The 13857-nt window shown below is 42.7% G+C and overlaps 1 protein-coding gene across 1 annotated transcript in view; it reads left to right on the top strand.

Annotated features, from left to right (window-relative positions):
- LOC102790743 (inactive phospholipase C-like protein 2) overlaps window positions 1-13597 on the top strand; it is a 29922-nt gene extending 16325 nt beyond the window's left edge. The window contains exons 9-12 of the mRNA XM_087835102.1: window positions 2793-2996; window positions 5855-5930; window positions 12117-12226; window positions 12409-13597. Coding sequence (XP_087691228.1) covers window positions 2793-2996; window positions 5855-5930; window positions 12117-12226; window positions 12409-12591 — 573 coding nt within the window. The 3' untranslated portion in view covers window positions 12592-13597. The remainder of the gene's footprint in view (window positions 1-2792; window positions 2997-5854; window positions 5931-12116; window positions 12227-12408) is intronic.
- Window positions 13598-13857: the final 260 nt, after the last annotated feature.

The raw sequence follows: 13857 nt of genomic DNA, 5'->3' as shown, positions 1-13857 counted from the left end.
GGTGGAAAATAAGTATTTGGTCAATAACAAAAATACAACTCAATACTTTGTAACACAACCTTTGTTGGCAATAACAGAGGTCAAACGTTTACTATAGGTCTTTACCAGGTTTGCACACACAGTAGCTGGTATTTTGGCCCATTCCTCCATGCAGATCTTCTCAAGAGCAGTGATGTTTTGGGGCTGTCGCCGAGCAACACGGACTTTCAACTCCCGCCACAGATTTTCTATGGGGTTGAGGTCTGGAGACTGGCTAGGCCACTCCAGGACTTTCAAATGCTTCTTACGGAGCCACTCCTTTGTTGCCCGGGCGGTGTGTTTTGGATCATTGTCATGTTGGAAGACCCAGCCTCGTTTCATCTTCAAAGGTCTCACTGATGGAAGGAGGTTTTGGCTCAAAATCTCACGATACTTGGCCCCATTCATTCTGTCCTTAACACGGATCAGTCGTCCTGTCCCCTTGGCAGAAAAACAGCCCCATAGCATGATGTTTCCACCCCCATGCTTCACAGTAGGTATGGTGTTCTTGGGATGCAACTCAGTATTCTTCTTCCTCCAAACACGACGAGTTGAGTTTATACCAAAAAGTTCTACTTTGGTTTCATCTGACCACATGACATTCTCCCAATCCTCTGCTGTATCATCCATGTGCTCTCTGGCAAACTTCAGACGGGCCTGGACATGCACTGGCTTCAGCAGCGGAACACGTCTGGCACTGCGGGATTTGATTCCCTGCCGTTGTAGTGTGTTACTGATGGTGACCTTTGTTACTTTGGTCCCAGCTCTCTGCAGGTCATTCACCAGGTCCCCCCGTGTGGTTCTGGGATCTTTGCTCACCGTTCTCATGATCATTTTGACCCCACGGGATGAGATCTTGCGTGGAGCCCCAGATCGAGGGAGATTATCAGTGGTCTTGTATGTCTTCCATTTTCTGATGATTGCTCCCACAGTTGATTTTTTCACACCAAGCTGCTTGCCTATTGTAGATTCACTCTTCCCAGTCTGGTGCAGGTCTACAATTCTTTTCCTGGTGTCCTTCGAAAGCTCTTTGGTCTTGGCCATGGCGGAGTTTGGAGTCTGACTGGTTGAGGCTGTGGACAGGTGTCTTTTATACAGATGAGGAGGTCAAACAGGTGCCATTCATACAGGTAACGAGTGGGGGACAGAAAAGCTTCTTACAGAAGACGTTACAGGTCTGTGAGAGCCAGGGATTTTCCTTGTTTGAGGTGACCAAATACTTATTTTCCACCCTGATTTACGAATAAATTCTTTACAAATCCTACCATGTGAATTCATGGATTTTTTTTTCACATTCTGTCTCTCACAGTTGAAGTGTACCTCTGGTGCAAATTACTGACCTCTGTCATCATTTTAAGTGGGGGAACTTGCACAATCGGTGGCTGACTAAATACTTTTTTGCCCCACTGTAGCTCTGTTGCAGGATTTTGGGGTGTAGGGTGTGCATGTGTGTGACAGAGAATGAAACGAAATCAAGTCGCAGACTTGTGTCGCAGAGTGTAGGAGAGATTTCACTAGTTTTTTTTTTCCCATCCAATTGACCCCGTGCACGAGAAAATGCTAACTTCCTGGTTTGAGGCCGGATGTGGGGTTGTACATTTCCGGTAGCTTTACTTTGCGGTCAATCGCTACTGCGAAGATATACTCCAAAATCATGTCCAAAACTCGAAAACGGAAAGATCGCGTTAAGTTACAAAGAGCAGAAGGTGGGAACACTCACCACTGTTGTGTCATAAAAAAATCTAATGATCAATTTTGACGTTTAAAGAGTTTAGATCGACCAGTTGTTTACATCACTCAACACAAGCAGAACTGCATTACTGCATGCAGAAGACACATCGTCCACATTCAGAATCACATCTCTGTATAGTGACTGGTCTTATGATTTAAACAGGCAAATGTTCAGCATTCAAACTACAGGTGAAGAATAGTCAAACCAGATGTTTCCCCGTTATGTCGAGATCAGCTAGTCAAGTACACACCTACACAGCATGTTAACAAACCGTGAAAAAAGCCACACAAAAAATGAATGATTGCTGGTAAGGGTTTCTATACATTAGTATTTACGAAGGGTATGTTGTGACTTACCTTCAAAATTACAGCGGTCCCTCACTATAACGCGGTTCACATTTCACCTCGCTGTTTCGAAGATTTTCTAGTGCAAGTTTGCATGCTTTTTTTTTTTTACATCACATTGTGTCCTGCGTCCTGATCGCTGCAGACGATCTCCTCCGTGACGTCTCTCCTGTACAATACAGAATCGCTGCGTCGATCGTTAGCAGTGTTACTCTGAAGTGCAGTACTGTATGTCCACGAAACGTTTTGCACCGTCAAAAAATAAAATTGGCTACTTGATTTCACCTATCGCTGGTTATTTTTAGAACATAACACCTGCGATAACGAGGGACAGCTGTTTCCAGATACTGAGAAATATAACATTTGAATCCCTTTTCTCTTTTCCTCTGAGGTGCGGGGGAAAAAATATCGACAAGTCAATGAACATCATTTAAAGATATATTGGGTAAATGTCCAAGACATCTATAGAAATGTAAATCGCCGCTTGATTCATTCATTTGCTTAACTTGTTTTGGACCGTAAACAGGGCGTGAATAGGACTCCGGAAACAAAGCTCCCCACAGGAGTTTCCGCACCGGAAGTAGCATATGCTAACGTGCACATAGTCAATTATGAAAATGAATAGAAGATCATGTATTCATATTTATCTACTGATTAAATGTGTCCTTCCTGCTTCTTTCTTTCTTTCTTTTAAACAGAACTCAGTAGCAGTGTTCAGGGAGCTGTGTGGGGTGTCGGCTGTGGCTAACCTCATGCAGTGCATACTGGCTCTGAGCTCTAGAGTTTCAGAACCAGAGGGGATGCCTTTACTACTGTTTGACCTGCGGGACCAGTACCCCACCCTGGAGCCCCAGGGGTCTTTGCCTGATGTCCTCCGCCGGGTTGTCTCTACTTATGAGATGGTGAGAAAGGAAGAGACCTGACAGTTAATATTCTGTATGTTTTCGCACCAGATAAAGGGCTCTATGTGACTCATAAATCTGAAATTCATCAAAAGGAAGGAAAGACCAAACAAAGGCAACATATCAGTCATCCCCCGACTGCTTGGCTTGACAATGAAAGCTCCCCTCCCAAACAAAAGCTTCCTTTTTAGCCAATAGTTTCTGAAACCCGACATGAGCTTTTCATTGTTATGTAGCAGGCAGCATCCCCATTTGTTCAAGTCTCATAAACACGCTGGCGACATCCTCACCTTGACCTAAATCTACTTTGTGTTTCCATCCAAAACGAACTGCAGAGTTTCATTCACCAAGTGGTTTAACTGACTGAATTTATGTAACGGCGTCTAAAAATAAATCCAGTCACTGAAGAAGAACTTCCCCCGTGGAAACTAACACAATGAGAGGAGGAAAAAAAACCAAGCAGGGTCAATTGGTCTGCAAGTTAACTCTTCATTCAGTCGATAAGGCAGGGTGAGTTAGTGTGTTCGAGTGGGTTTTCCTGTGTCATAACTGAAAGGATGAGTCTTTCTTTCCATCCTCGCTTTTATATCACACTTTCAATCATTTTCCTTTTGGTTTTTGCCGCCATCTTTCAATGCCTTCCATATTTCCTCTATCACTGATTAATCTCTTGCAGTTAATGCATTCTCTCGGTCCCTCTGGTGTCTCTTTGTGAATGTGGCTGTCCAGCATAAGTGGGTTTTGTACATCTGTGGGCTAGCATTCAGTGGACTGCTTTGCCTGTGTTGCAGTGTTAAAGTGTTGCTGTGGTGAAGAACGCTACGCCTCTGTTTTTTTTTTCTTTTTCCTTCCACCATCTGCCTGCCTGCAGCATTATTTCTTGAAATTGATATTTGCTCAAAGTGCACTTGTTCCCGTTTCATATTAGATCTTTCCCGGGAATCTCTCGGGCAGGATGATGGACAGTCTGTATGAATTGCAAAGTTAGCAGCGCTATCAGGAGAGTATATGAAATGAGGCTGCGCAAGTGTGAATGAGAAAAAGAGACTTGCTGTCATGGAGAAAAATGAATGGGTTTCTTCTTATTGAGTCATGATTAATGTTTAGCAGAATGATTTGTAACCCCTTAATTTAACTACAGCTTGTCAATGCTATGCATCTAGCCACTGCACAGACACAGGCTGTCTATTTGTGAATTAGGATGTAAGCAAGTGTGTGTGTCTGTGCGTGTGTGTGATTAGCCACACTTGTTTCCAGCCGAGCAGATCAGAGTTGAAAAAGCTCCCGCTGTTGCTGAATACTATTTGCATAGATTTGAATGTTGTTCACATAAATGGATTCCACACCCTCAATTCTGGTGCCTGCCGAGAGCGGTAAACAACAGAGACAGCAAAGTTTGAATGAATGAATCTGCGTGTGTGTGTCTCTGTGTCTGTTTGTATTGCTGAACGAGATCTGGTCACAGTAATGTTGTGTGGTTAATCCCATATTTGTTGAATAGCATTTTTTTTCCCCCCCGCACATTGTGAGGGTCAAATCCTGTAAGGGTTTGTGAGAGTTGATCAGGAAGAAGCGACTTGTTTTATCTGTCTTTGTGTGTGTGTCTTGTGTGGTCATGTTCAAAGAGCTGCCATATTAGTCTGGGGATGACTTTATTTGCATGCACCTGTCAATTTCCAGTCATCCGTTAAATGTGGGAACAACACGTTATTATTGTTGTTGTTATTGTTATTATTATTACTACATTCTTTAAGTTGAAGTGCACAGTGTGGTATGTACTGACAGTACTGTGCCAGAGTTTTGAGTCAGCCCTCATTTCTTTAAATTTTGCTTGGAAAATGAGAAATATATCTGGCCATGATTATAATGCGCTTGAAAGTCAAAATGTATTATGTCCACCTGTATTCTTTAACACAGTCTGACCTCTCTTAGGTAAGTTTTCCTGTCATTACTTTAAGTAATCTTCAGGAATAGTTCTCCAGGTTTCTTGACACATTCAAAGCTCTTATGTGGACTTTGGCTGCCTTCTTGTTTTGTTCTCTGTCAAGATGTTCCCACACTGATTCAATAATGTTGAGGTCTGGGGAGGCTAATCCTTGACCGATAGTCTTCCATTATGTGTTTTGTTTGTTTGTTTTTTGGGTTTTTTTTTATCCAGGTATGCTTTTGCTGTATTGGCAGTGTGTTTGGGATGATTGGCAACGGTTTCCTTTTTCAGAATGACAATCAAACTCTTTCCAGACTGTATTGCATGTTGGAGCAATACTTTTCTGTGTTTATAACTCCATCAGTTTTGACAAGATGTCTAACACCACTTATTGAAATGCAGACCCAAACCATGACTGAGCCTCCGCTGTGTTTTGGCATACCTCGGCCTTTTCTCCCTGTTTCCCTTCTGTAAAAATGGCTTATTAACAGCCATCCTTGCAGAGAACAGCAGATGGGCCAGTTCATTGTTTGCCCTCAATGTCTCCAAGTCTCTTAACAGTTTTTAAGGACACACTGCAGAGCATGCTCAGAGAAAAGTGTTTGGCTAATAACTTATTGGGAATCATTTTGTTGTTGCAAAGATACAAGGTTCATCCCTTGAGTTAGATGCTTAATGCAATAATTATTGGTCAGTAGGTTAAGTAGATTAATTAACAAACGAACAAGCAGCCATAGACTGGAGAACTATTGTTCAAGAAGACTTGAAAGCAAAATATAAAGATCTGAGCGGTGGCTCAACACTTTTGCACAGTGCTGTGCACTATATTCCTCTTCAGCAGATTAGACACATTTCTTCAAAGTTAAACTCTGTGATTTCTTCTCCTTCATGCTCTTTAATGTGAATCATGTTGATGCTTCCCTGTCTGCAGATGGTCCAGGCGAGCAGAGCGGTGATGGAGCTCTCAGATGGAATCCACGACAAAATCCTGCATATACAGACAACAGGTGTGTAGGCGTGTGTGCGTTTAAATGAGATTCTCCTATCTAGAGTGTGTGTAATGAGTATAAACCAATCTATCTCCATATTTCTAGCATACTCCCACACAGCCTCTTTAGCAGTGCTATATAGATGGCTGCAGTGGCTGATTACCGTCAGCTCCCTTCCTTTCCTCTCCCACTATATTTTATCTGTCTTATCACCGCTGTTAGACAAGGTTAGATGAGGCTTTATACTGGCTCAGTTTGTCTGTGTATATTTTGGCTGGAGGAGATTTTAAATTGGTGCAACTCCCATCATCCATCACCCATCTGTCTGTTAAGTGAAGGGCATGAAATCTGACCTGCCGGTATCATTTCTGTGATCTTTGGCAGAGGTTTGTTTACTTCAGCAGTATCCCTTGGGTCATCTGACTTTAGTTAGCCAGACTGTTGTCATAGAGGCCATAAACAACCCCCTCAAACACATTGCTGCACACAACACATTATGCACATCACGTTCATCACCCTGTTTTAGTGTCTGGCTGTCACCCAGGAAACAGCTTGACTGACATTTAGACATGTTAACCGGTTTGGTGCAAAGGAAAAACAAAGTGATAAACATTCACAGTATATATGTATGAATCTGAAGGCGGTGAATTTCACAAGCTGCGCTTACAAATGTCTCACTTTTGTTTTCCCTTCTAAAGAACTCTTGGTACACATTAAATATTAAAGCGTCCATGAGCTTTGTAAGAATGTTGCAGTTTGAAATGATGCAAAAAATTGTTGGCTTTTCCAATGCCACCCTTGAGCAAAATATGAATAGAAAAAAAAACCCACACAAGGGAGAACTCCAGTTAAACTCCAAGTCAAATGATATTCGGAGAGAAAGATGATGGTTCAGCTGGGGCCACTCCAGTGGAGAGACAAAGTATCTGACTGAGATGAATGTTGTTTACAACTTTGCAGACTCCTCCACTCTGCTCCCAGACAACTCATCACATCCTCCATTGGACTTTATTTTTCTGTTTTCGGGGCCGCTGCTCGACTCTGCAATCAAACTGCATTTGACATATTCATCTGTTTTTTCGCAGTTACGAGTACAGCGATGGCCACTCTGTGCCGAGAGATCCCTAAAGTGTGTGTTTTCTGCACTCATCTGATAAAGAGCTGCTGCAGAGCCTTAGGCTTGATCTTGTGAGCAAAGCTTTTCCTGTGTACAAAGGAAATCTGGTGATCAAGTGATCCCAAAGGCGGAGGTCCACCTCTAAGCCTCGGAAGAGGGAGTTGGCAGCGAGAAGGCATAAACCAGTCACTTGGGGGGGCACGGGACGATTGGTGACAGAGATACTTGGCTGGAAGTTGCATCAGCCGTTACAAAAGCCGTGGGAAGATGAATGGGAGAGATGGATGGCTAGAAGGAATGCTGGGAGGAAGACAAAAACACCAAGGGAGAAGAAAGAGGAAATCCACTCCAGTATATGGGTGTGCTGGGGAGGGGAATTCTCAGCTGTCACTAGTGGTATACATGTATATTTATTTAGATGCTTTGTAACTTACATTTTGTTAAGTGTGAAACTATTATAACACCAGCCTCAAAAGCTGTTGCTTTGCTGCTGTTCCTGCTCACGAGCTACACTAGTTTCACTTCTGTCACACCCTGAAGTGCACAGGCAGCAAGGTGAGAAGTTAAACCTCAAAGAAAAAGCGAAAGCAAGATTCTTGTGGGTGTTAATTTTCACATCTGTCAGAGATGATGCTTCATCACTCTGATTCAAATGCACTGTCAATTTTCACTGTGATTAATTTTTGCTGCTGTGAACACCTCACATATAATTCTAGTCTCTCTCGGATGTGTGTAAATGGTAAATGGCCTGTATTTAAATTTACTAATTTACTTTACTAGTCCCTAAGGACCCCAAAGCGCTTTACACATTCAGTCATCCACCCATTCACACACACTGGTGATGGCAAGCTACATTGTAGCCACAGCTGCCCTGGGCGCAGTGACAGAGGCGAGGCTGCTGGACACTGGCGCCACCGGGCCCTCTGACCACCACCAGTAGGCAACGGGTGAAGTGTCTTGCCCAAGGACACAACGATCGAGACTGTCCGAGCCGGGGCTCGAACCGGCAACCTTCCGATTACGAGACGAACTGCCAACTCTTGAGCCACGATCGCCCCAAATCCAGCAGTAAAATGAATCTGTAAGGCTTGCCTGCTCAAATGAATGGGATTAAAAACTAAATGAAAAATCTAAACAAAGGACAGAAAAAGGTTGATTCTAAGCAGATGCTTGTGTAAAGCCCAGACATGGATCGTTTTTATCTTTTTGTTTTCCATCCCCTCTCAGTAATCATCAACCGTCAATAAAACTTCTGCTTCTGAGAAATAACCTTCCTCTCATCTCATCCTGATCCCAGTTTAAGATTTTAAAAGGCACTTTTTTTTCTCCTTTCCCTGCATTGATGTTTCTTTGTGTGAAACAATAAGTTCTCAAGACAACGGCATAATCCAGAAGAAAATTTGATTGGCTCATAGGGAAGCCTGCACACAGTAGTCCTAGCTTTGCGCGCCTTATCACCTGCTCTTCTTGTGTTTCTCCTTTCCGTCTTCAAACTGGACAGGATCATTCGTCCTGGACTTATTCTCTCAGTCCTTATGTCTTCTGAGAGGGTGACGACAGGAGAAACGGGTCAGGAAAAAAAGACTATTGGAGAACGGCAACATTCTTCCTTCCTTGAGGGCCTCTTTAAATTGGTTGTTAGGTAGTAAAATTATCTTAATTTGGAGGAGTACAGTTTGTTCCTCCAGTGTGGGGAGGTTGGTCACAGATGAAAAGCGCCACAAAGGCTATAGAGTCATACCCACTTTTTTTCTAATTTTGGGAGAACTTGTCCGTCATTAACCCCAGATGATCAGCTGCTTTTCCCTCAGGGCGCTGGCCTCTGTGTGACATCTGGAAGTATAGATTTTACACTTCATCAGATGCTCACAGCCCGGTGGTTTCTTGACGAGAGCTCTGCTGGAAGTCGGATTATTTCCATCTCAGTTGATTCACGGTTCAGGCTGAGGACATAAAGTGATGATGACAAATACCTGTCACATGCTGATTGGCTGGCCCCTATAGGCTATTTTATCTCTGGGTCAAGACCCTGTATCTGGGAGTGTTGTTTGCCTGTGTATGCACACACTGAACGATATTGGCTTGAAAAATACCCCCCCTCCCCACCCTCGACTTCGCTTGATTTCACAGGGAAATAGACACACAGGCGCACGCGCACACTACAGTGGCACGTAGGCTTTGAGTTGCCTAGCAACCACGCAGTAAAGGTTATTATTCAGGCAACTTATGTAGGTGTGTGTGAATGTAGAGCAGTGACAGCGTATGCGTGTGCAGGTGCGTGTCCATGTTTGCAGACGTTTATTGACCGGGAAGAGTCATGTGTCAGGGATGGGTGAAATAGACTAGCACCCAATCTGTTCACTCTTCTGCGTGTGTGTGTGTGTGTGTGTCTGTGTGTGTGTGTGTGATCCACATTTTGGCATGTCTAACGTCTGGGTTCTTGTTGATAGCTCACAATGATGTGTGCCCCATGTTAACCCACTTCCGGGTTTCCATGGTAACAGTGGGACAGTGGCCCGGAGCGGCCAGAGGAAGCCAGGAACACAACTCATTGCACACAGGCTAACTAGCTGCCGGCCTGACTTCTGTGACGCTGTCTTAATTTCTCTGCATCTTTCTCCCTCAGTCTCTCAGACGCCTGGCAGTTTCATTTTGTAATCGGCTGTTGTGTATGATGTGACTTAATTTCCCCCAAAAGTTTGGAGATTACACAGGTACACATCCTCCACCTGTGTCTTCTAGAATTTGGTTTGTTAAAAATGTACAAAAAAACCATCATCAACTCCAGGCTTGAGAATAATGAAAAATGGCTATCAGTATTTACTGACTGAACAGAGACAGAGTTGGTCAAATAGACCTCCTTAATGCGATCCAAAGGTGAGCGTAGAATCTTCTGGGGCTTAAGCTTGCAGATGTAATATTGAAACTCACTGATTGACCCAGAGCACAAAGATCATATGATATGAACATTGAATGTGGGGACAGCCGAGCAAAGGTGATGTGAGAAGCTAAATATGCAGCACAAGTTAAAATGTAGCTGCAAGTGTCAGTGATTGAGGGGGGAAAAAACCCATCAGAGAAAGGCAGGGTGCACTCAAGCAAGCTTGATGTTTAGACTCATACTTACAGTTCTGAATTTGCAGCACACAAAGCAACTGACTGCAGCAATCACTTTGGAAAGATAAAACCCGGCCAGCAACGTGTGCGAGCTGTGGACCGAAGATTATCTTAACCAAAATTCAGCTACATTCATATAACACCAAATCACAGCAGCAGTCGCCTCAAGGCGCTTTTATATTGTGAGGTAAAAACTAGGGGTGGGTTTTGATTATCGATTAAAATCAACTCTCGCTTGGATAACGTAATATCGATTCATTAAAATCCTGAATCGATTTTTTTAATATAAATTTATTTTGGCCAAAACGCCAGAATCTCAGGTTAAACCTCCCAAAATTTCAACAACCACCAAACAGCTAAAACGGTAAATGAGAGCAGGAACACGGATTCTGCACAAAGACGTAAACACAAAGCGCGGAGCCGCTGACGAAACAGAATCAGTGAGATGTAACTTTCTCACCTGACTGCACGGACACGAGCTGAAAGCCAACAGCTCGCTGATTCTGATGTTTTGGCGGGTCCGCGCTTTGTGTTTACGCCCTTTTTGCGCTGATTCTGAAGCTGCAGGTTTTATCTCTCTCCAAACAATATTGAGTAAACCAGAAGCAAAAGAAGATCCAAACTACGCTTCACATAAACACCGTCATGAATTTCCTCTGATTGTTTTGCTGCCACCACGATAAAATCAAACTTCATGCACAGCTCTCTCTCTCTCTCTGTACTTGAAGAACAGTTTCCCATCTGTTTTCTGCATTATTCGCTTGCTTGTTATGCACAAGTCTACCGTTCTTACAGCGCTGTCTGCCGCAGTTTTTTCTTTTTCTCTTACTTACTTCCGAAAAGAAAGCTTCATTTCTGCCGTTCAACACTGAACAAATGTAAACTTTTTAAAATTATGCAAAATTGCAAAATGCTCAGCTGTGTCTGTAATCAAACCTCTGTAACTTTGCTCTGCTTCACTTCAGTAGCATCAGGTAATGTTCATATGTTTATTAATGGTTTTCTTTTGTTTTTGATCTACTGCAGAATATTTTTATGTTTTTCTGTGTTTTATCCTCAGCTACTTTGACACAAAGGCATCTGCTGTGATGCTCACACCTTTGATAAAGTCTCGCAAGTGTCAGATTTCTTTTTATAGATATAAAAATATAGAAATGTACTGATGCATGACTTGAATTATAATATTTCTGACTGTCTGAGGCAAAATTTCCCCGATTCAAATGGAATCAAATTGAAGGTTTAAGAAAATGAACGGATGGATGTTTGAAAGGATAGAGCTGGCATCTAATATATAAGGTCACTACCACATTCAATCGTAGTAATCGTGTAATTCCAATTTTTTCTTCTTAGTCAGATTGTGAAGCAGGTAAGCTTTAGTACTCGAGAGAGACTTGCCCAGCACATCCCTGGCATGATTATCTCAGTGTTCCTGGTAGATTTTGCTCCACTCTTTTGCTGTATGACTTAACAAAAAGTGGTGTGAAGGGGCAGCATTTATTTTTTTTTGGGGCGAATGATGTGGAAAAAAAGAGCTTGTCTCTGTTTGTAAGCTAAATTATGTATGAAATCCTTAGAAAGTCAGAGTAAGGTCAGATGAAATGTTCTCATATTGGACACAGTTCTGTGTGGAAGTAGGTGACCTGAAGGCTACTGCGTCAGTGATAATTGTGTTGTTCACTTGGAGGGAAAAAAAACAGAATTTTATTTAACATGATTTATTTTTGTTTTTATTTTCATAATGAGAGTCTAGATTGAGGCATGGAAGTAATTTGAAATAAATGCTAACATGCTTACAACAGTGGTACTGTGCAGATGTTTAGCAGGTGTTGTCATGTTAGTATGGCCTGTTAGCCATGATGATTGCCTTGGAGAAAAGTGCACCATGTTCCTGTAAAGGATGATATACTTTTTAATTTTAATTTAAATGTACGAGATTGGAACTGTAAGTCTGATCTGCTTTTTCATTCTAGCCATGGAGTTTCACGAAAAACTGCAAAGCCTGGGTACGAAAGAGGGGCTGAAAGGTTCCAAGGTCAGCCGAGCAGTTGAGCGTTTCAGCTGGAACATCACCATCCTTAAGGTCAGTTATATACTCATGCACGCTGAAAAAGCCCAACAGCCAATCGGGGCAGAGTATCAGAACATGTTTCAGCCTCTGGCTGGTTGCTCATACTTTGTTCTTTCAACCTCCCTGTCCTCACCCTCGTTCTCTGTAAACCCTGCCTCCTGATTTTTGTGTTCCCCATCTTTCCTGACACCCAGGGCCAGGCTGACCTGCTGAAACACGCCAAGGCTGAAGTCCTGGAGAACATGAAGCAGGTCCATGATGCTGCTCTGGCTGGAAACCTCACCAAGGAGAGAGCCGGATTAAGACGGGCAAGCTCCCAAACACGCAGAGGCCCCAATGAAAAACTTGCAATGAGTACTAGAGGACAGTCGGCATAGCAAGTAGAAAAAAAGAGGGCACCTAGCTGCTGTGAAAAACTCTTTTCACTTTTGTGTGTGTCTGTGTGTGTGCGTGTGTTACACTGTCTTAGTCTCCCAGAGTGGGCAAGCTATCAAAGTGTTTTGTAGGCATTACAGAGAGTAACAGGAGAACTGATGAATGCAAGTCTTCAAAACGCAGCCACTGTAAGCTCACCTGTTACTGAACCCTCGAGCCAGAGAAGGCGGCGCACAGCCAAGGGAAGACTAATGAAAGGCGAAGCTGCCGAGATGAATGTAGTTACTGAAGCCAAGGTTGAGCGGTTTGTACTGTATTAAACTGTAAATAAGCCAAATGTTTAATGTTCACTTGTTATGTGCAATGTTTTCTGAGGTCAGGGGATGATTGAAACCAGAAGACAAAAAACCTTTTTGAAAAAATGATGGTGACTTTTACTCCACAGTGATTAAATTCAGATTGGTGTGTAAGACAGCTTGCGTGTGAGTTAAAAGAAACAGTTTGTCAAAGAATGTGTGGATGTTTGAGGTCTTCTGTCGTTACTTGTGGACCAACGCAGTCTCTTTATGTCTCTCTAGATTTTGATTACCTGTCTTTTGGTCCCCAGTCGCTGCTCTTCACTCAACTTTGATTCAATTAACTTGAGGTCCTTTGTCTTACTAAAAATCCACCACTTTGCCATCTTACTATGGTCTTACATACAGTATTCTATATTTTTGTATTTACATTAAAAAAAAGGCGTGTGCTAATGAACCCAGTGTTACCTACCAAAACGATCAATTCCAGAAGTGTAAATATGTGGTTAGAGGGAACTAATACTGTTATGTTTGTGTTTTAAAACGCTGTACAGTATTTTATTAAGTAATTCTATCCTTTTACTGCAAAGAATATTTTACATAAGTTATTGATCCTGAATGAAAACATTCCAGATACATATTATTGGTGTGGATAAATGAGGCTCGAGCAGTTCTGTAAAAGGTCAGTTCACGATTCCCTTCCTCAGCAGCCAGGATGAAAATAAACTAGTTTTTAAATGACTTGTGCGCATGCCTCTGTTTTTCTGCAAGACTTGATGGAGCTTTCAGCTATAGTGACGCATGACACAAGCAAGAGGAGTGCTGCGATGACAGCTGGGGAAACGGACCTGTGATGCTGCTGCAATGAGCAGTGGAAAAAAAACTAATTACAGCTTCCATATAAAGCTTCGGTGCATCACGGTTGAAAGGTCACAATTAATGACTATTTCCAACCATCAAAACATGCACCAA

Source organism: Neolamprologus brichardi, chromosome 22, assembly GCF_056152115.1.
Source record: "Neolamprologus brichardi isolate AB-2024 chromosome 22, ASM5615211v1, whole genome shotgun sequence".
Taxonomy (NCBI): domain Eukaryota; kingdom Metazoa; phylum Chordata; class Actinopteri; order Cichliformes; family Cichlidae; genus Neolamprologus; species Neolamprologus brichardi.
The sequence above is the reverse complement of the archived record's forward strand: the minus strand, read 5'-3'. Positions and strand labels throughout refer to the sequence as shown.